The 22,782-nt window shown below is 44.0% G+C and overlaps 1 protein-coding gene and 2 pseudogenes across 6 annotated transcripts in view; all 3 read right to left on the bottom strand.

Annotated features, from left to right (window-relative positions):
• Positions 1 to 5,630: 5,630 nt before the first annotated feature.
• Positions 5,631 to 6,449, bottom strand: LOC310786210 (transcription initiation factor TFIID subunit 7 pseudogene; annotated as a pseudogene). The gene has a single exon. The product of its transcript is annotated as a transcription initiation factor TFIID subunit 7 pseudogene (transcript).
• Positions 6,450 to 9,340: 2,891 nt separating this feature from the next.
• LOC310785835 (profilin-2 pseudogene) lies at positions 9,341 to 9,778 on the bottom strand (annotated as a pseudogene). The gene has a single exon. The product of its transcript is annotated as a profilin-2 pseudogene (transcript).
• Positions 9,779 to 12,361: 2,583 nt separating this feature from the next.
• Positions 12,362 to 22,782, bottom strand: part of LOC310786712 (NACHT, LRR and PYD domains-containing protein 3-like) — a 43,649-nt gene continuing 33,228 nt past the window's right edge. For all 4 annotated transcript variants that reach the window (XM_083647989.1, XM_083647991.1, XM_083647990.1 and 1 more), the window contains 5 exons: positions 20,695 to 22,474; positions 20,410 to 20,583; positions 19,422 to 19,595; positions 16,399 to 16,445; positions 12,362 to 15,087 (listed from right to left, as the gene is read on the bottom strand). In XM_083647989.1, the coding sequence (XP_083504115.1) occupies positions 14,567 to 15,087; positions 16,399 to 16,445; positions 19,422 to 19,595; positions 20,410 to 20,583; positions 20,695 to 22,474 (2,696 nt within the window). In that variant the 3' untranslated portion in view covers positions 12,362 to 14,566. The remainder of the gene's footprint in view (positions 15,088 to 16,398; positions 16,446 to 19,421; positions 19,596 to 20,409; positions 20,584 to 20,694; positions 22,475 to 22,782) is intronic.

Genomic DNA, 22,782 nt, shown 5'->3' on the forward strand with positions numbered 1-22,782 from the left:
TAATTGCGACTGTGGCCTTTGGACTTGGTGTTGACTGTTGAGGTACCAGATGTTCACCACGTGGTTCACTGGGGATCATCTGACCACCTCCTGTCATACTGGCAGGAAGTGGGAAGGTGTTCCAGAGACGATGAACGGGGAAATGCTCATCCATATGTTTTCCCACGCTCAATGCAACCACAACCAGATGGACCCAAGCATGTTTGAGCTGGTAGAAACCAAAACGTGCTACCATAAGACCATCCTGGACCTCCTCTTTGTGGATGGAATGAACAGGGAAAGCATACAAACAGCATGCAACCGAAAAGGCTACTGTCTCCTCTGCGATGATATATATGAGTAAGTGTTGTTGTTGTTGTTGTGGTCATACCTTGTCTCCTCTTTCTAATCTTGTCCCATTTCTCTATCGCCAACGCCAATCTTCTCATGTGCTCTGTCCTTCTTATTTTTCTTTCATAGATGAAACTCTAAAAAACTTTGATGGAACCTCCCTGGCTCATACAGGAAGAGCCCGTCAGCTGCCTGTCGCTCTTGCTGGTGGTTATGGGGGCATTTGGATTGGCTAAGTTCAGAGGTGGATATGTCTGTGTCCATGCCACCTGACCTTTTCAGCTGAGCATCTCTTTTAGGGAGAGAGATGGAAGAATAATAGTCCGTGGGCCAGAGCTCAAAATGTCACTTGTCAGTACCACTCAAGGTGGCAAAACTTGCTTATGATTTTTGATAAGATACATGTCTGTAGATGATATTTTGGTATGATAGCCATTCCTGAGTGGTAGCTGTGACACAGTTACCAGCTCGTGATGTTAACCACCCCTAAAGTAAATTGCATTTTAGACACAGCGCACATACCGGTATGCAGTATCCAGAATAACTAAGACACATCCACCTGACTCTCAACAGGATTTACAGCACAGCCACCTGAACACTCAAAAGCCAACAGCACAATAATGAGATATAAATTCACCTGGATCTCAATACAGGGTCAAAACTTTACTTTTTTGTCCACTAGTCAAATGGCTAGTGAATGTTAAAATTTTACCAGCCACGCAATAGATTACCATTGTGGGTTTTTTGGATGGTGAGTGAAGCAAATCTACCAGCCACTTGTATATATTACTTACCAGCATTTGGCTGGTGGCTGGTGCTAATTTTGGACGCTGTCTCAATAACACAGGATTTACAGGACAGGTACACTCAATTAAAGCAAAAAGCACAATTACCCTCTAATTGCCCATAAACGTATGGAACATTTTGTCAAAATAAGGGATCATTTTGGTTCTGCCCTTCGCTAACGGGATTCTGGTGACTCGCCCCGCTGGTTGCTCGTGGACCCCTGGCATGGGATCCTTTGGACACTATCTCTTATTAGCACATAAGCACCTTAAGCGGCTTGTAGCACCACATGGTACTAATATTGAATGTTGATGTTTCTGTTGTTGTTTTTTGTTTTCTCTGTCCGAGCCTGTTCGTGTGTTTTGTTTGTGTACTGTTAAGAAAAAATTTAAATAAAATATTGGGGAAAAAAAGGGCAACAGAAATAGCGGATGTGATAGATAAAATTATTACATTCCCTCAAAAAAGAAAATAATTTTTTTTATCATTTTGTCCTGGGCAATTGACGTGGTGGGTTTCATTTCAGAGCTCCGGTTTGTTGGATTTAACATCAAACGTGTCTGTTGTTGACCTAATTCAGGTGTAATTACACGTGCATGCAACATGTGTTTATTGTTTATTATTTATTTCACTCTGATCAAATAGTTGAATTCAACAGCTATTTTACCAATGCTGGCATTGCGTGTGGTTACTATGGCTGAACAAACTAACTGACATTATGCAACTCACACCACGGCACAGCATGGTTGTTGGTGCAACCCTTCTGAAACTGCTGATCTCACAACAGTCTCAAGAATTGACACAGAATGGTGCAAAAACAACAACTTTGGTCAGCAGAAAAGTATCTCAGAATGCAACACGTCTGTCACTTTGGTAGCCGGGTAACACCGAGCTGAAAGCTGATACCTACCCAGTATTAGGTCTGGCACCAACCCTTCTGAAACTGCTGATCTCACAACAAGAATTTACACAGAATGGTGCAAAAACAACAACTTTGGTGAGCAGAAAAGTATCTCAGAATGCAACACGTCTGTCACTTTGGTAGCCGGTTAACACCGAGCTGAAAGCTGATACCTACCCAGTATTAGGTCTGGCACCAACCCTTCTGAAACTGCCGATCTCACAACAAGAATTTACACAGAATGGTGCAAAAACAACAACTTTGGTCAGCAGAAAAGTATCTCAGAATGCAACACGTCAAACCGTAAGGCGGATGTCACTTTGGTAGCCGGATAACACAGAGCTGAAAGCTATACCTACCAGGGGGGGATTACACGGAGGCCTCCATTGCCCCTCTTTCTGGCCGTGATGCCCTGAGATCCCTAAGGCCACATTGGCAGTGCCCTGCTACCAGCCTGCTACTGTCAGTTGTTTTAAAAACATCAGTGGTCTCAGTTTAATGTGCAAAGGATGTGTAATTGGCTCATTTAACACACATTTATGAAAAATCGCTCTTCATGATGTCAATAGAGCAATTGCCTTTGTGCCCTGGCATGTTAACCTGACGCTGCCAGATGGACGGTATAGCTCCACATAGGTTTCACTAAACCAAATGCAATGTGAGTTCACGTGACGGGCGGTTTACCAGGCTACTGGCATGTGGCCTTGTGCCCTAAAAAAATATGTGACGCCGAAGGCCAGATGGCCACGCCCCTAAAACGACGAAATCCCCACCCTGATACCTACCCAGTATTAATCTGGTGTTCCAGTAAAGTGCTCAGTGAGTGTAGCTATAATGCCAGAGTAGCTTCTGCTTTGCCCTTGCACATTCATTGCATTGGACTCCATTCTGTATTTGAGTTGAGGTTTGCCAAAGTGAAAGGAGTTGGATACTTCAAACAGCACATATACAATTTTTCATTTTCTAAAAAATATTTACTACTACTGGACTGGCTATTAGTCGTTTAGCTGGTGGTGGTGGTGGTGGTGGGGGGGGGGTAGTGGTGGGGGGGGGGGGGGGGGGGGGGTTCAACCACCCCCCCTGTGTTCAACCACCTTTCCGAGGCACTTCTAACATTAGAAAATAACATTTGAATCTATAGCCCTAAGTATTTCATGGGAATATTAACACAATTACACTAATCTATTATTGACCTAATATTAATGAGGATATGAATAGATGATTAAAAATTATGTGACAATGCTTATGTCAGTATGCATTTTCCGTTAACTTATGAGCTGTTCTTGTTCTTGTTGAGTGCAAAGTGGGGGTTTTCTAGGTGTGAAAAGGGCAGAGGTGTTTAGGCCCTTTTGGCAGCAGAGATAGGCAGGTTTCCTCTTGAAGCAAACAGCAGTTGTTGTTAGCAGCAGTTGCCTTAAATGAAAGCTAAGAAGGTCCCCTTTAAAATAGGACCAAAAACAATAGTACAAAATATTGAAAAATGCCTGACCATGTGCCTAACCCAGGATATGCACCAGTGTCTAAAATGCAATTTACTTTAGGGGTGGTTCACTGGCTACAATTTACTTTAGGGGTGGTTCACTGGCTATAATGAGTAAAGTACTAACCACAAAATCGTATCACGTTTATGGCTTCCCTTGTCTTGTATTGCATTACTTAAGACCCAAAACACAAAAAACAGTTTCTTATATTTCCCATAGTTGATGAATGTTTGAGTTTCACTGCAAATAATAATGTATGTGCAAAGTTCGATACTAGAAGGCATTTTCAGATGTATCCGCTGAAAGTGTAAAGTCAGAGCATGATTTGTGCCGTCACAAATAATGTGTAGCTCGAATGGCCATCCCACATCAGTGCTTTGCTGTCATTTTGCCCGTGGTCTTCTCCCTCGAGCCGAGCCCAGTCTGCATTCATATCAAATGTCTGCAGGACATAGACACAGAAGTGTAAACAGCACAAGGAGGTTAGCAACAGGCTAACAGTGTATGGTTCTGGAACAATACAAATAATGATGGATATAATGTTAGATTAGGGACCAGGTTTACCTTCACTGGGTTGGCGCTGTGGAGGGGGCAGGCACTCAACATGGTACCATTCGGAGCAAAGGCAGTTTTCACCTTTGTGGCACTGTACAGTATCATTTCACCTCCAAGCCTTTCGTGGCAGACAGACTAATTGCTCTCCAACCTAACTGACAATTTAAAATACCTTCCAAACAGCTGCAATACGGGAACGACGACATCTCAATTCCTGCTGTTGCTCCTGCAGCAGCATGTTCAATGTCCTCAGTGTCAGGTGGCATCCAACAGAAGTCCACAACCTGGACTGCCAGCTCAGAGAGCCACATCTTAATACCTCAATCATGTCCCAAGCATGTTGGACATTGTCCTTTGCTTCTTTGTTCAACCCTTTATGACTGAAATCATTCTTTAATTGGGACATTGTGCCCCTGGCTGCCTCACTCTTGGGCAAAGAAGCAGGTTGCGTGTGTCCTACAATAACACATATAGGACAATAGTTAAGATAATTAAAAGAAAAACCATTCAGCTCTGCAGTGTTCATGATCGATCCCATGAAAAGGTTTATTTCAGTAATAACCTGCAGTAGAAAGATGTCTGTCCTGTGGGGACGACCAGCCCCTCCAGTCTGGCTGTAGCTGTCCTTCCACTGACTCTAGTTTGGTCGGTGGCATCCTAGTCTCGACGCCAGACCCATGAGAGTTCTTACGCTGATACACTACGTTACTGCATGCTGCAGAGCTCTCTCATATTTGCAGGGGTCCCCAGCAAAAGGGGGATCGTTTATGTTCACTATATTTCCATCCACAGTAACACAATGACAGAATGTATGGCTATTTTGGTCATGGGTTTCATACACTTTCTGTAATAAAACATCTAAAAGCAAAAACTGTATCAGATGGGGACAAAGTCTTATCAAATGGGGGTCTGTGGTCTAATTTTTGTCAGTTTAGGGGTCCTTGACAGTTTGAGAACCACTGGACTGTTTGACAGGGGGAAAGTAGCCTACTGCAAATCTCCTCTTGCCTCTGCCTAGTTACCAGACTGACTTCCCACAACAATAAACACACTGCCTGCGTCACCGTATGCACCGTAAGTGACTGAATTCAGTCTGAGCACAACACAAAAACATACACGGCTCTACGTTGTGCAAGCACTGCCCGCCCACGTTTAGTTAAGTTGTACCCGTGCCCGTACCCGTGGATTTATAAAAGTATATTTTTTACCCGTTACACAACCCGGTGCAAGACTCTGCTCTTCAGTCATTAATGGGACTCATGCTCTGTAGCATGTAAATGGGAATAAACTATGAATGGAATATTCTAAGCAACTCATTTAATCAAAATATTGTCTTATTTAGATTTGCGGCAGAAGGAGGAGAGATTTCTCCTCTATATTCTGACGAGTGACCGTTTTGACCATGTGACATTGTTCAGAAAGTGTGGTGCGCTTGGAAATTGCATGTGTGAAAGCAAACCGGACCAAATGAAAAATGAAACAATGTTGCAACTTCACCCCCCCCCCCCCCCCCCTTCCTGAATCGCACCGAGTCCACCAGCTTATATGTGAAAGCGACCTTAGTTAACCAGTTGAGGCTAGTCCAGATCATCCTCTGTGTCCATGATATTCAGATCCTCGTCTTCGTGGCCGTCCCCTTCGCCCTCGCTGCTGCTGCTGATGTTGTTGAAGATCTCCCTCAGCTCGTCATGCGGCGCTGAGGATCCATGGCCCATCTTGTGTCCTGAGGTGCCAGGCGAGGAGTCCAGGTTGGCCAGAGAACCATGTTGGTCTGCCTCTTTGGTCTCATCCTCCACTATTATTTCCCACCGGACACTGACAGCCTCGGCATCTGTGCTGATCAATCTCTTCACCTCCTTTTCCACATCAGGAGACTCAATGCACTTCTTTTTAGCAGTCTTCCGAAATCTCCTCTTGCGCGTGTTCTTCAGAGGGCAGGTGATGCCATGGTTCCAGATGAATTTCTTGTCCTTGTCCTTGTCCTTATTTGTGCTCTTGGGGTCGGTACTTCCAATGGGCTCCTCTAAAGGAGGGTAAAGGTCTCCATCTAGTGTACACACCAGCATCTGACAGATATCAGCAGTCTTGTAAAAAGTCTTCTTGTCCACCGTTTTCAGAGACTCCAGGATACAGGGTAGATCCACCAGCTTGCAGGCCAGGGGGACACGGTCTACTCTGACTATGCCATGACGACCATCCGGGTGCAACTCGATGGTGAGTCTGTCTTTCAGGTTCATGCTGCTGGACTGGGCAATGCTTCTTACTGTTGAAGCATATTCTATGGGCAACCTCAGGACAAACTGACTCTCCAACTCATACGGAGTATCCTCTTTATTCTTTGAGCAGACTTTCCCAACTTTCTGTTTGGACGGCATTTTTGTTTTCTTACTTTGCATGGGATAACTGACGATACACAAATATATTGAAATGTTCTACTGACACCCAAGCATTCAGGTACTCCTCAGAACGTCAGTGATGTATGACATACATTGTGACATCATCAATGATGTCATACATCCTTCCCTGCAGAGGCTATAAGTAGGACTGGAAGAGTTTGTGTAACTGCACAGTCAGTAAACGCACACTCCACTAAACGCTAACCCAGAAGACCGCCCGAGACGCTTCTCAAAACTCTGGTCTGTCATCTTCAAACAATCATGGCGGACTATCGAGAGGCGCCCTTGGCCACTCGGCCAAAAACGCTAGATCCAAATGAATCATCAGTATATAAATGGGAGCTGAGGCTCTTTCTGTCTGTTTCTCTGTCTGTCCCACTCATCAGACATCAGTGAATTACAGACAAAAGGCTATAGTTCAGTGATGATGTCATTAATGACATCATCAGTGACTGATGTCATCAGTGATGTTATACATAGGCATTGTGACATCATCAGTGATGTCATAAATTCACTCACAAACACATGGCTATAGTGTGATGATGTCACTGATGACATCACTGATGATGTATCAGTGATGTCATAAATCCACTGATGACATCATCAGTGATGTCATAAATCCCACTGATTACATCATACATCAACGGAAGGTATTCATTAATAATAATGTAATTACATCCAGCGTGAAACTGATTATAATGAAGATGTGCCAACTTTGACGACGTGGTGTTCAGTATTTTAAGAGCAAATGGTTTTAACTTCCTGAAAAATTGCTGTTTTAGAAATCTGAGTTTTTGCCCCGACATCGATAAGCAATATCATTGTGATTTATGACATCACTGATGATGTCATATACAATGTGACATCATTAGTGTTTTTTAATTTTACTTGCTGGGATATCTAGTGTCCGAAAATAGCAGCCTTCCAAAACAAAAAATAACAAAACAAAAATAAATGTATTAATACAGGAGCTGGCACAGCCGTTGTTTACGATGGAATGTCCATGGGTTTGGTGAAACGAGGAGATTTAGATTTCAGAATTCAGATTTACAGGTGCTGATCCTCATCGCCAGCCGCTTCACACTCTGCTGCGAACCGATCCAGTGAGTGCTGAAGGTTCCAGACGATGATGCCATCAGGAACACATCGTCCGCGAAAAGCAGCAATGCAATCCTCAGCCCACCGAACTGCAACCCCTTCCTCCCACGACTACGTCTCGAAATCCTGTCCATGAGTTTCACAAACAGGATCGATGACAAGGCACAGCCCTGGCGGAGGCCAACTCCCACTGGGAACGAGTCCGACTTACTGCCGAGAACCTGGACACAGCTCTCGCTTTGGGCGTACAGAGATTGGATGTCCCTGAGTAGTGACCCCCTTACCAATACCTCATACTCCCGTAGAACCTCCCACAGTATCTCACGGGGGACCCGGTCATAAGCCTTCTCCAAGTCCACAAAACCACCATCATGCAAAGAACAAAAAAATCTCTACTTCAAATTGCTCAAGAACTTCTCTTTTAATAAAGATTCACGATTCACTTTAATAGCCACAGTAAGTAATCAGATTACAAACGAGGAATTTGTCTTAGTGCAAGTATGCAGGATGGCGATCACATCAAGTTGAAGATAAAGCTACCATATAGAAAAACTGTCAACCCAATCACACAAAAATGTATATTCACTGAGTGTTTGGCCAGAAATGTTGCTGGTCATAGGAAGTACAGATTTGTCATGTCATGGGATAAGAGTACTTACATTTAGGTATATGCCGATACCGAGTACTGATATGAATACTTAATTAGGGGTTTGTGTGTGCCTTAAGCTTATGTTTAATTAAAAGAGAATGTATCAACATTATGGGTTTTAGTAATTTTCTTTATTTTTTTTACATTTCTCAAGATTACATTTGAACACATCATTTTTACTGAATGGAGTCTGGACCATGAATGCACCATCAAAACACAACCTGATGGCCGGTGTAGTGGGGAAATCTATTTTTAGGAGGTGCTTTCAGGTTAACGTGCAGGGTGGGAATTTCATCATTTTAGGGGCAAGGCGTGTGTTAAAATGAGCCGATTACACATCCTTTGCATAGGGGAGGCTACATTGAAGTGAGACCACTGACACTTTTAAAGCAACTGACAGTAGCAGGCTGGTAGCAGGCCACTGCCAAGGTGGCCTTAGGGATCTCAGGGCATCACGGCCAGAGGCCTCCGTGTTAACTCCCACCCTGGTGTCACGTCAAGTGGTATCGGGTGTGGTCATGGTCAGTATCGGACCCGATACAGATACCATTTGATACCCTACATTAGGCCAGTATTGGACCCGATACCGATATGCATCCGTAGTACATGATGTGAATGCGTCAAAATTACTTCGAGAGGAGAGAAGTGGATGACACAAAAGGGAAATGACAAAATAAAAAGGTTGGGAGAAACAAAACAAAAGCAACTACCAACTAGAGTAGGAAGTAGTGTGAAACGCAACAGGTGGCTGGGCTCAGTCTGCGTTAGTATCTGGACGACCTCAGGCTGGGCTCAGTCTGCGCTAGTATCCAGATGACCTCAGGCTGGGCTCAGTCTGCGTTAGTATCCAGACGACCTCAGGCTGGGCTCAGTCTGCGTTAGTATCCAGATGACCTCAGGCTGGGCTCAGTCTGCGTTAGTATCCAGATGACCTCAGGCTGGGCTCAGTCTGCGTTAGTATCCAGATGACCTCAGGCTGGGCTCAGTCTGCGTTAGTATCCAGACGACCTCAGGCTGGGCTCAGTCTGCGTTAGTATCCAGATGACCTCAGGCTGGGCTCAGTCTGCGTTAGTATCCAGACGACCTCAGGCTGGGCTCAGTCTGCGTTAGTATCCAGACGACCTCAGGCTGGGCTCAGTCTGCGTTAGTATCCAGACCTCCTCAGGTGTTCAGCCATGTGATACGCTTTCTTGTTGAGCTGCCCTCCATGGACACCTTCCTTCCCCATGACTAAAACCAACGCTTTACCGGCTCTGCCTATGGAAACATTGTATGTTGACCCTTTTGGCTCGCCCTCTTCGACCCTCTCACTCTTCGTCCGGATGTCCATTGTCCAGTCGCCGTCGATTTGGAGGCCATCTCTGATGACGGAGCACTTCTTATTGCCTAAGGTCATCCCGCTGGTGAAGAAGACCTTTCGCTCCTTTCCTACTAAGGTGTCGATTTCTTCACTCGTTATGTTGACAAAGGTGCCGCCTGGAAATGATGCCCAAACACATTTGGCGTCCGTGTACCCAACAATGGCCGAGTCCTGGCAGCTGCCATCAGCCATCAGGGTTTCCACGTAGCTTTGCCACGACATGTTTGTGAATTAGTTCAAAGATGAAAAAATGAGTTGGTCAAATAAGTCACAGGTGGTTTTCCTGAGCGACGGAGAATAGCGAGCACAGCTGTATTGTCAGTGGTTAACACAAAGGCCTCCAGGAAGAAAATGTAACTAGGTCCCTGCTTTTTTTTGTGATTTATCACTGATGATGTGACATCATCAGTGATGTCACAATGTCTATGACTATGACATCACGGATGATGTCATAGATCTGTGGTGTTTATGGCAGATGTCATAGATCAATGCTGATATCATAGACATTGTAACATCATTAATGATGTTATAAATCACAGAAAAAGCGGTATTGGGCATGTTAAACAACATCTTCTTAGTTAAAATTGGGTGTAAGTGTGTGTGGCCGTGTCTGTGGCGGCGTCAGTCACGATTGTGATGTGATCAGTGATGTCACTTGAACAATTGTGATGTCATCAGTGATGCCACTTGAGCAATTGTGATGTTAGTGTCATCAGTGATGTCACCTGAGCAATTGTGATGTCAGTGATATCACTCGAGCAATTGTGATGCCATCAGTGATGTAATAAATCCTTCCTGGTATGAGCCTATGGCGCACAGTTGCACGAATTACTATTCAACCATCTTGAGAATTAGCCTGGTAAACCAGCCGGTCACGTGAACTCACATTTCATTTCGTTCGACCAGACTGTCTGGCCTCAAGCCCTGGGAGGGTATTTGCAGAAATTGCAAAGCGTTCCAGCCAATCAGCGACCCCCCTTGTAGTGACATCGTAACCAGCCAATCAGGAACCCCGCTAGCAAAACAATAATGGCTGCCTCCTTGCCTGTCCGCCTCGAGGAGTAATGTTAACGTTAACGTTCATCGAGTTCAAACTGCCACAGTGCAGTTATTGCAGAAGTAGACTCTGTGAAGTGTTGTTCTTTGTCTAAACACTTATAATTAGAGGCGAGAGGCGACTGTTCCACTTAGCATTGCGCTTGTTTATTTTGAGCATGACAGGTCTGTTTTACTCTGCACATGTTCCACGTAAAGTGCGACGTGCCGCCTTTGCGTCACTGTCGTAAAACCTTGAACTGGCTTACGCCACATCTCCCCCTTTATGTTCGGGGTTTTACTTACTGTATATTATTATTATTTCTGAACATTACAGTGGTTAAACACATTTCTTCATGAACCATCAGAACAACATTATGACTTAATGTTTTTCAGTTTCAACATTCACTTATTCATCATTCACTTATTCATCATTCATTTCCGCCTTTTTTTCCCCCTAGCCTTACTTTCTAACAGCAATCCCTCTAAACAACAAAAAAAACATCCCCAGTTCACAACTTTTTTTTTTCTTCTTTTCTTTTTCTTTCTAAGCTAACAGGGTAGTGGGTGGACTACCACGCCCTGATGCAATGGGATGGGGATTATTCTGCCCCTTGTTGCTCCATAACTAGGTCAACTTGACGGCGGGTTTCACAACACGCCCTGAGCGTGTCATTACAACTCCGGGTGGCGGTGTCACAGCAGCAGTCCCTCTTTCAGCTCGTGCAGGACTAGTGGACCACTGAGCGATGACGCCGCTGTCTGGCTGTTTGTAGATTGTCTCTGTTTGAGTGTCATTTTTGTTCCTGGTTGACGATCTGCAGATGTCTGCGGTTTCGTCTGGTGATGTCTCCTTGTGGCGTCTTCACATTCAAATGACCGTGGTGTGGAACTGGTAGCCTGTATGACCGAAGTCCCTCTCCAGTCCTTCTCAGTGTCAATCTTGAGAAAATGTTGTACATTTTAAAGTAAAAATTGATCAATCTGGTGCACTTTGAGCTCAAAATGAAGAGACTAGATCTATGAAGAAAGCTTAATCAATTTATCAGATTCACTCTTCTTCTTCTTCTTCTTCTTCTGTGTGTGTGTACTTCTTAGCAGATACAGCTTCTTCTCACAGTTCCTCTGTTCTCCACCTCCACACAAAATCAATAAAACAATAATCTAAGAGTAACTTGAGGTTAATGAGGTACCAAAGAAGTTAAAGGAATTAACTTTATAAACTGTATGACAACCATGAATAAAGCTAACCTTCACACATAGCAAGCAACACTGCAACAGACATATCAGTGGCTATTCTAAACATAGGCTACGATTTAACACATTACCAAAATGGCTGGCCACTTAGCATTATGCTAGTATGCATTTGCATATCAACAGACATTAACAAACAGCTTAGCACTAGTAGCCTAGTTTACACCTCAGCTCAGTAGCCCCACAATGATGATCACAGGTACCCAATACATTAGATGCATGATGTTGCCCCTATTCACTTCATAGTAAACTCTGGTTGACTAATGAATAAGTTAAGCAAAAATGCTCTATTGTGTTTTTGTGGATGAAGTTGCTGGTGTTAGGTCGAGCATCATCCCTTCCTCCTGCCCCCTACCTGTCTGTCCTACCCGGCAGCCAATTTTGTGTTGCTTTTCTCCTATCTCCCTGCAAGATTTAACAGAACTAGTGAACAGTATGAAATCCTCACTGAAAAAATATGGATGTCTTCACTAAACTGAATAAAAAGTCAGAAATGCAAAAGTGTCTTTGCTAGTTTTTATTTTCAGAGTACAAAAGGCCAGCTCTTTATGGTAAATATTACAATACACCAATGCACATGGGATAATGCAATTAATCAACAGCACAGCAATATTCAAGAATCAGCAGTCGCCAGGGCAGAGCGCATGATTTCAATAAGGAGCATACAATGACCAAATATGGGCATACATATAACATACATCCAATACAGAACCAGGGGAAGTTCACCCGGTCAAGGGTTCACCGAATATACATGTCTTCTTTGACAATTAAGTCTGGTTTGATCATTACAATACAGTGGCTTACACAATGAGTCAATGGGGACACAGGCCTATACAACATGACATCGGATCTACAGTAGCTGAGCACATGATTCTAATAAGCAATGAATCAGACAATATCAGATACAGAGTGTGGAGAAAGACCTTCGGGTCAGGGGTTCATGAAAATGATATAAAATGATATGTCTTCCCCTGACAATGGGGTCCTACATGATCTTTGCAATACACAAGTGGCTGGGGAAATTGGCTAAATTAGTCTACCCACTTCTCCAGGGACCACTACACCACTGGGTACATTATTGAGTTTATGATAAGAAATCATGCACACAACACACTGAATATGCGAATAAGTATGAAAATGTATTAATATGTTAGAAATTAGTAAGTATAAAATGTAGAATAAGTATAAAATGTATTATAAAAGACAATGTGTTAACGATGATAAGTAATACAATTGAAATGCACGAAATTGAAAATGAGGTTCATTTCTTGTTTTACTGCTCTGCGTATGACGACGCAAGGGATGTACTCTTTAGCAAAATGTTGTCTATTTACATAGATTTTTTGGAGCTGGATGACTATGAGAAACTTGAGCTATGTTTCAGCAAGGGAATCTTCCTCATCGCAAATTGTATCTGTCAAGCATGGGAGCAAAGACAGAACCTTCTATTTAGAAATTGATATATTGGTTTTTATATTGCTGTCCGATCCATTGCGGTCTTACGACTTGTATTCTAAATGTATCATTGTTGTGTTGTTTATTGTTCTGTTTTATTGTTGTGTCTTGTAAACCCATGGGAGTTGGGCAGCTAGAGTGCATGACACGTAAATCAATCAATCAATCAATCAATCAATATAAGTATAAAGGTATGTACAAATACATAAAATGAGTATAAAACATAGGAAAAGATAAAATTTATAAAATCACAGACATTTTACCAATATCTTTGCTGAATGGATCAGCTCCTGTCTGCTCTCCATCATTAATTACTCACTGGAATCTGGCTGTGTCCCCGTTTTATTTTAAACAGGCTGGTGTTCAGCCTCTAAAAAACCTAACATGGACCCGTCTCTACCTAGCAACTATCGGGCTATTTAAAAGCTGCCTTTTATTTTGAAAATGTTAGAAAAACTTGTTGCTAAGCAGCTCACTGTTGCCTTAAATAACCACAAGATTTCAATCAATTTCAATCAGATCAATTCCAGCCGTCAGAAACATTCTACAGAGACAGCTCTTCTAAGATGACTTCTGAGCCTGGTGCTGCTTGATCGACCGGCACAGAGAGTGGGTCGGTGTCTCAGGGAGTGCCCTAGACTGCTTTTCCTCGTATCTCTCAGATATGAGTTTCTCTGTGGCTGTTGGTCACGGACAGAGCCGTCTGTCCGTACTCTGCGTTCATTTTGTGCGTATTTTTGTCCCTCCTCTGAAAGCTTACGGATACGCATGAAACGGAGCAGAACCACACACACTCACACATTTGACTCTCTACTGCCCACTGGGGGATGTATTGCTTAACATGATACAAACGTGAAAGACGCATGGAAGTACCGTATGTGGGCAGTGACGATTACACCGTTTGAAACGGACACATTTATTTTTGTATGAAAATGAAGTATAATTGGGTCTTATGGGTCCGTTTCTGTTCGCTTTGTACATGCTTCCTCTAGGACTCATAATTATGAACATTAAGGGTACAGTGAAAAATCCTTGCATTGGGGTTAGGTGTGCACACCACAGAGGCACTGATGTCCAGTAACGTTAGGCAGTCGTAAATAATAGTTGACTGACACGACGACACGAACAGAGATGGGACAAACAAAAGCGGCAACAAGTTGAGACAACTAGCAGCCGAGAGTAGGAGAGCTGAGGCCATCTCGCTTGTACCTGTCACCCAGGTAGGTGTGGTGTGTGTACTTGTACGAAAAGTGTTTCTCTCTCCCTCTAACTGACAAGAGACACTGAGGAACCAGGGTTAATGTAGACCCCAGGGCAGAGTGGTTCAGTGAATGTTGAGTGGAAGGTGTGGAGGTGGATCAGTGTGTCAGAGACAACTGTGTAGAAGGACAGAGTGCCAGCAGGCCAGTCCAGATACACTGCTACTCTGTTAGAGCCAGAGGAGGAGGGGGGAGGTATGGGTGTGCATCTGTTATTGTGCCAGGCTGCGTAATCACCATCAGAGCAGAACAGACTCCAAGACTTTTCATTTGTTCCAATCCTGCAGTCTTCACCCTTTCCTCCCATGATGATTGTCACTCCTATATAAACCTCTCCTTTCCTCTTGACCTCCCAGTAACAGCGACGGGTCAGACCATTTCTACACAGCAGCTGAGCGTTGCGGTCAAATCTCCCTGGGTGATCAGGATATGGCAGCTTCTCTCTCACCCTTTTCACCTTTCTGAGGTCTTCAGACAGGATGAGCTCTCTGCTTGCTGTGTTTGGGTCCAGCGTGACTTCACAGGCATCTGATGGAGAGAACAAGACTCAATACAGCAACAGCTTCTCATCTAATAATCTGTTGTTTATTATTGGTTGATTTATTAACAGATTGACTGTTAACTCATTGAGTGCCAGCCACTTCTGGAAAACGGATGCTCCCAGTGCCAGCCCTTTCAGAGCGTTTTCAGTGATAACTCAAGACCCACAGAATATTGTGTGATATTACTATGTAAACACCGAACACGCCCAAAGAACGATGAGACTCTCTTGTATCATCAGCAAAAAAAAGTTTATTGATATCATTTTCCGTTCTTTAGTTATCAGCCGGAGAAGATAGGTTGATTTCACCAAAAACAGACGTTTCAAACTAGAAGCTGAGATAATGAGCCTCTTGTAAAATTAAGCATTTCAAGCAAATCACTGACTCTGAAGCTAATATTTTCTGACCTGAAACATCTGAACAGTAATTTCCTTCAATAAAACAGCACCCCCACCCCCCTCAACTGCAAACTCCTCCTCCGTGGGAGTGTCTCTGGTGGCTCTGCTCGCTCTGCTGCGTGTGTCAGGCGAGTCTCTGCTGCCTGCGGATCCACGTTCGGATGGCGGCCGCTCGTCGGGGAGTCTGGATCGGGCTCGCTGAGTTCGTCTGATGTTTCTGGGGTTTCGGTTGTGAGCTGGGATGAAGCTGCGTCCGATTCTGGGCTTTCTTCTCATGACCATTCTCATGAGAAGTATGAAAGTATGAAAAAAAAGTATGAAAAAAAGTATGAAAAAGTATGAAAAAAAGTATGAAAACCATGGTTTGGCTTTGGTTTTCTTTTCTGGCGGCTAATCGTGTGGAGAAACTATCGCAGCAGAGACAGAGGGGCTCAGTTGTGGGAGCGGATTGGCTGCTGTTCACAGCTAACGTTAGCTCCAGCCAGAGCAATCTGTGCCGCTCTGGCTCCAGCATGCATCGGTTTCCGTTTCATCACGGCTTTTTCTGCTGTTTTTCCTCACCTTTCTCAAATCTGGAGAGCACTGTCGCCACCTAATGGGTCCGTAAAATAGCTTATACACCTTCAAAATCCGCCATACTTTCACAGGAGATGCATCAGGCTTTGATCCACGTCCCACGGTCAAAAAATGCAATTGACGTCTTTAGACGTCATTGGCACTCTACGTTACTATTTGAATTGACATCTTTAGACGTCATTGGCACTCAATGAGTTAAGTTCAATTTCATGATGACACATTTAGGATTTGAAAGCATAGATGTCACATATATGACCTTTCTATTTAATTAGAAACTGAATTTATCGATTTGTTTTCATGAATCAAACTAAATACACACTTACACTTCCTCGGACCTGGTTTCAACCACTGCACTGCATGTTGGTCCATACTGTGGGGCAAAGTCAGACATAACAACATAATTACTTATTCTCTCCTTACTATAATTCAAGAGCCATGGCAGCGCACAATTGTTCAGTTGCGATGCCATCAGTGATGTCACTCAAGCATCTGTGATGTCATAAGTCATGTCACTTGAGCAGTTGTGATCGCAGCAACTGTGATGTCATAAGTGATGTCACTCGAGCAGTTGTGATGTCATTAGTGATCTAATAAATCCTTCCAAGCTGAGGTTATAAGTAGGACCGGCATCAGTGATGTCACTTGAGCAACTTAATGTTAAGTTGGGCAATTGTGTGCCACGCATGCCAGTTGAGCAGGTGAGGCCCCGCAGCGGGCTCGCTTACGGAGCTCGGCCGCTGCGCAGGCGACGCCAGGTGATTTCCATAACTGCACCTGTTACGGCCTTGGTCAGAGCCTGGCCTTGGGTTTGGTCTGTGTGTTGCATTCTCTCACCTCTGTCTCTATTCCAGACACGCCCCCCCCCCCCCCCCCTCTGATTGACTGATTACTTTGAGGAGCCCTCACCTGGAGCTGGTTCCAATCAAGCCAGCATAAGAAGCCAGGGAGACTCCAGTGCTGTGCCTTCTGCCACTTCGACAGCCAGCACTGTGTGCACACTTGAGACTGCAGCTCTTTGTTGTTAGCTCGTCTGCTGTCTCTTCTTCTTGCTCTCAACTTAATGTTGATCCTAATCTTGATTGGCCTTTTCTGGTTAATGCCTGTGTTCTTAGAGGCCTGTTAATGGACCTGGTATTGACCCTGTAGCTGGTTTTCTGGCCTATTCCCACTAGCTACTGTTTGCTGTATTTCTTGACCCTGGGTTCGATTCCCGTTTTGTTTTCTTTTTGTTCTGTTAACTACTAACTCAGGAAGCCCTGTAGGGGTGTGCTGCCCTTTATTTTCATCCCCCCTATTCTTCTGTTTTTTTGTAGGCTAGGGAGGGTAGAATTGTGTTTTTGTTTCAGTGTAGTTTGCTTTATGTGCCATGTAAATTTGTTGGGCTTTTGGCCATCCTGAAGCTACTGGCTTCCTGTGCTTTAACTTTTGTTTGGAATAAATCCTTGTTTGATAATTTTCAACCCAGCTCATCTCTTTTCGTTCCTAGACCTTTTATGTTACACCTGTTTGCCCTAGACTTTATCAGGGTCGTAACAGCACCCATTGGGCATCATCTCCATAGTCTCCACCCTAAGAATTGAGCATGCATAGCGCACGAGATTGCTAGTGTAAATAGTAAATAACACCGTTGTGTTGATCATGGAAACATAAAGATCTTCAGATAAAATGAAGAATATTGTCATAGAAATAGTTTTTGTGGAAACAAACCTTTGGAATAACTGATGGATAAAGATACAAGATGCAACTCTTAAAGGTACTGGACAACTTGAGTAAATAAAAAATATACTGTAAGTATAATGTCAGCTTTAATACAAGATAACTAGGTTAGGTTAAGTTTATTTGATATGGACATCACAGAGCATTGGAGATGTAACATGCATGTATCCACAGTATCCAGCTACACACTGTTAAGTGTTATAGCGGAACACTAATTTTCAACACCTGTCCACAGGCGACTCCTACACCAAAACACAACCCAAAGGACATGCCCAAAATTAAGCAAAATCAAATACAAAAAAAACAAGAGCAAAGCTACATACAAATGTATTGACTAGAAAGTCACTAAAGAAAGTCACTAAAATACGGTGCCCCGTCTATGTGCCGACAGCCGGCAGTGCCGACAGTCCGCAATGCCGATAGCCCACAAGCAGAACCAGCTGAGCGAGGCGGCGTGCAGCGTGTCGGTGGACCGGCTGGAGCTAACCTCTCCCAGCCCCCACGCCTAAACCTAACCTCCCCCAGACCCTAAACCTAAACTCTCCCACGCCCCACACCTAAACCTAACCTCCCCCAGACCCTAACTCTAACCTCTTCCACCCCCCACGCCTAAACCTAACCTTTTTTTTTTTATATGATATTTTTATATCGTAAAACATAGGTTATATACCCGCTATGCCTATTTCTGGACTTTTTAACCATAATAACCTCTGAAAAGCGCAATAACAACACAAGAAAGACTACTATTCAAAATCAAATAAAACATTTATTTCACAGCAGCAGATTAAGGCATTAATAGAGGTTCAAGGGTTCATAGGTTCAAATTTAATAAATAGCTACATCTTTGACACCTTGTGACAACCAAAGCACAGCAAATAGCGCTTCCCTGCCAATTCTGAAACAACAGAGCTATGTTTACAGGGGGTAGCCTACATCAACTTAAACTGATAAAATTTGATGAAGACTGCAGAAACAGCAGCCTAAACATGTCAGGTACAAACATTGCCTAACTGGCCTTTATAGATTAACTATTCTTTAATTTTGTTTTTTTTTGTGTTTTTTTCAAGTGAGGGGGCCGAAAATTGAACTGAGGGGGCTAAGCCCCCTTAGGCCCCCTCGTGGCGCCGGGCCTGCCACCCACCCCCCACGCCTAAGGTAGACTGTTCCATAGTTTTGCTCCTAACAGAGAAAACTGATTGTCCAAACGAGGTTTTACATATCGGGACACGACAGTCTCCGTTTGTAGAAGCCTGTGTGTTAATTCTACTCGTCTGTGCTGTCTTACAACGTAATCATTAAAAGAGGAAGGAGCGTGTCCATGCAGACATTTAAAATTAAGCTTTAGGTTTGAATAGCTTATGAAACTTTCAAAGCTGAGCATTTTGTGTTTCCCCAAGATGTGACAATGATGCCACCTCATTGGTTTTTTGTCCATGATTTTTATTGTCCGATTACTGTATATAGAGATACGATGGGTTTTTACTTTGTTTCTAACTCAAGCTCTCACTCTAGCAGCGAGATGGCACTAGAGTGAGAGTGTGTAGAGTGAGAGCTCTATTGCTTAGCTTCTCAGTGTGACAGAGAAAATATGTGTGACTCTCAGCCTTCTAGCAGATATTGCCTCTCATACCTGAGAGAGTCCAGTCTCCAGCGTGGATTCTCCAGTCCATTGCAGAGCAGCTTAAATCCTGAGACTCCTGGTTGATTGTAGCTCAGGTCCAGCTCTCTCAGATAGGATGGGTTGGAGCTCAGAGCGAAGGCCAGAGAAACACAGCCTTCCTCTGTGAGCAGACAGCCTGACAGCCTGCACGTACGCACGCACACACACACACACACACACACACGCACGCACAGACACACACACAGACACACAAAAGCTGCATGTTACACATTTTTTAGGATACGGTTCTGAAATTATTTAGTGCCAATGTCACAATGTCCCCCTTTTTCTCTCAAATTACATGGCTAATTTCCCCTGCCTAAGTGGACCCGGACGTTGCTCCACCCCCTCTGCCGATCAGGGCAGGGGGCTCGGTGTAGAGACTCTCTATGCTTCCTCCGATGCATATGGAGTTGCCAGCCGCTTCTTTTCACCTGACAGTGAGGAGTTTCACAGGGAGGATCACACTATTCCCCCCAGTTACCCCCCCCCCCCCCCCGCCTCACCCATGCTTCGCGTGCTAGCCTGCTCTGCGCCATGCCGAACAGAGCGCCCACGCGCCTTATTATAGTAGTGCGATTTGTTATTAGGGCTCCAAGCACGTAGAGGAGCTGAGAACTGATGACTGACAGCATTTCTCTGTGAGCTTGTTTTCATTCAACCTGATAAAAAGAATAGAAACATTTCCTTCATTTTTATCTCTGCAGAGCAACTCTCCTTAACAGGAAGGTGAGCATTTTATGTTTCAGAGCTCAAACATGATGCTCTAACTGTCCACCATTTTTATAAAATTAGAGGAACAGAGTAGAAAAAAAGAGGAATTCAAGACCATGGTTTATACCGTACAAACTGACTTTCTTTCACCAATGCAGTACTAATGTCCTATATCACCAAAAATACGACAAAAAAATAACAACATACTGTTACAGTACACGGAAGTACGAGAACCTGATATTACCTCAGAGTCTCCAGTCGACAGTGTGGACTCTTCAGACCAGTAGAAAGCAGCTTCACGCCTGAATCTTTTATATCATTGTTACTCAGGTCCAGCTCTCTCAGACTAGAAGACTGGGAGCTGAGAACTGAGGACAAAGCTTCACAGATTCTCTCTGACAGCTGACAACCACTCAACCTGAAGGAAATTTAGTGATGAAGACAAACAATTACTTTGAGTTGTTTTTTTCTCTTCAGTGTGAATATTAGGCTTAAAATATTGAATCTATCCAGTTATCTATGGACTTACAAAGATTTCTTGGAGGCTTTGACCACTGGCAGCAGCTTCAGAAAAGCCTCCTCTGAAGCAGAGTATTTCTTCAGGTCAAACACGTCCAGGTCTTCTTCTGATGACAGTAGGATGAAGACCAAAGTCGACCACTGAGCAGGGGAGAGTTGGTTTGTGGAAAGACTTCCTGATTTCAGGTACTTTTGGATCTCCTCCACTAGAGAATGGTCATTCAGCTCATTCAGACAGTGGAACAGATTGATGCTTCTCTCTGGAGACAGATTGTCCCTGATCTTCTCCTTGATGTAGTGGATTGTTTCCTGATTGTTCTGTCCTCTTGGTGATCCTCTCTGTTTCAACAGGCCTTGTAGGAGAGAGTGATTGGTCTGCAGTGAAAGACCCATGAGGAAGCGGAGGAACAAGTCCAGGTGTCCATTTGGACTCTGTAAGGCCTTGTCTACAGCACTCTGGTAGAGGTCATTTACCTCAGATTTGATTGTTGCTTGTGGTTCTGACAGCAGATTGACACCAGATTGGTTGAATGAGACGATGACATGAACAGCAGCCATAAATTCCTGAATGCTCAGATGGACAAAGCAGAATACCTGTTGATCCTCGTACTTTTTAAAGATCTGTGTGCACACTCCTGAGTACACTGTGGCTGCTGGGATACCAATGCCACATTCTGTCAGGTCTTCTTTATAGAAGATCAGGTTGCCTTTCATCAGTTGTTCAAAAGCCAGTTTTGCCAGGGGGAGAATCATCTCCTTGGTCTCTGTAGCCGGCAGTGGATCTTTCTCATCTGTCTCATGATACTTGTTCTGCTGTTTGCACTGAAACACCAGGAAGCGGATGCACATCTCAGTCAGGGTTTTGGGCAGGTCTCCTCCACTCTCAATGGTTTCTGACAGATCGTCTAGAACTGTAGCACTGATCCAGCAGAAGACTGGGATGTGGCACATGATGTGGAGGGTTCGTGATTTCTTGATGTGGGAGAAGATTCTTCTGGCCTTCTTCTCATCTGTGAATCTCTTCCTGAAGTACTGCTCCTTCTGTGGGTCAGTGAAGCCTCTCACCTCTGTCATCATATCAATGCACTCAGGAGGGATCTGATAGGCTGCTGCAGGTCGTGTGGTTATCCAGCGGCGAGCTAAGGGAAGCAGGTTCCCTCTGATGAGGTTTGTCAGCAGCACATCCACTGAGGCTGGCTTTGTAATATCAGTCAGGATCTTGTTGTTCTTGAAGTCTAGAGGAAGTCGACACTCATCCAGACCATCAAGGATGAACACAACCTTGTCCTTGAACTCTTTGAATGAGCAGATTCCTTCTTCTTCGGTCGCAGGAAAGAAGCTATGAAGAAGGTTCACCAAGCTGCACTCCGGCTCCTTTTGCAGGGGATTCAGCTCTCGGAAAGGGAACAGAAATATGAACTGCATATCCTGGTTGGCTTTGTCTTCAGCCCAGTCCAGAGTGAATTTCTGTGTTAAGACTGTTTTCCCAATGCCAGCCACTCCCTGTGTCATCAATGTTCTGATTGGTTCATCTCTTCCAGGTAAGGGCTCAAAGATGTCTTCAAATTTGATTGTTGTTTCTGATGTTGGTTTCCTGGATGCTCCTTCAATCTGTCTGACCTCATGTTCACAATTGACCTCTCTACTCTTTCCCACTATGAAGTCAAGCACTGTGAAGATCTTATTCAGAAATATTGGGTCTCCTCCTTTAGCAATCCCCTCAAACACACACTGATACTTCACTATCAGGTTATCTTTGTGTTTACGCCGGCACACTGCGGCAGGAGTTTCTGAAGGATCAAACAAATTACATCAATGAGAGGTGAGTAAACATTCCCTCATAATTTACACATTCCATTCAGATTGAAATCAGATCACCAAAAACGCATGCTAATGTTATGAAATGTGACACACAGCAGGAAAGGGGAAGAAACTTCCCCACTCCACACTAGGCTTTGTTTTGTTTTTACTTGAGACTTTACTTGGACAGACAATGCATGTTGAGTTTGTCCTCCTAACTCTGTTTGTGTGGGATATTAACCCCGCCCATGTGAAGTGGAGAGCGCCTGCCCAGCTGCTAGTCATTAGGACTGATTAG

The sequence above is a fragment of the Poromitra crassiceps genome (assembly GCF_964638095.1).
Source record: "Poromitra crassiceps genome assembly, chromosome: 12".
Lineage (NCBI taxonomy): Eukaryota > Metazoa > Chordata > Actinopteri > Beryciformes > Melamphaidae > Poromitra > Poromitra crassiceps.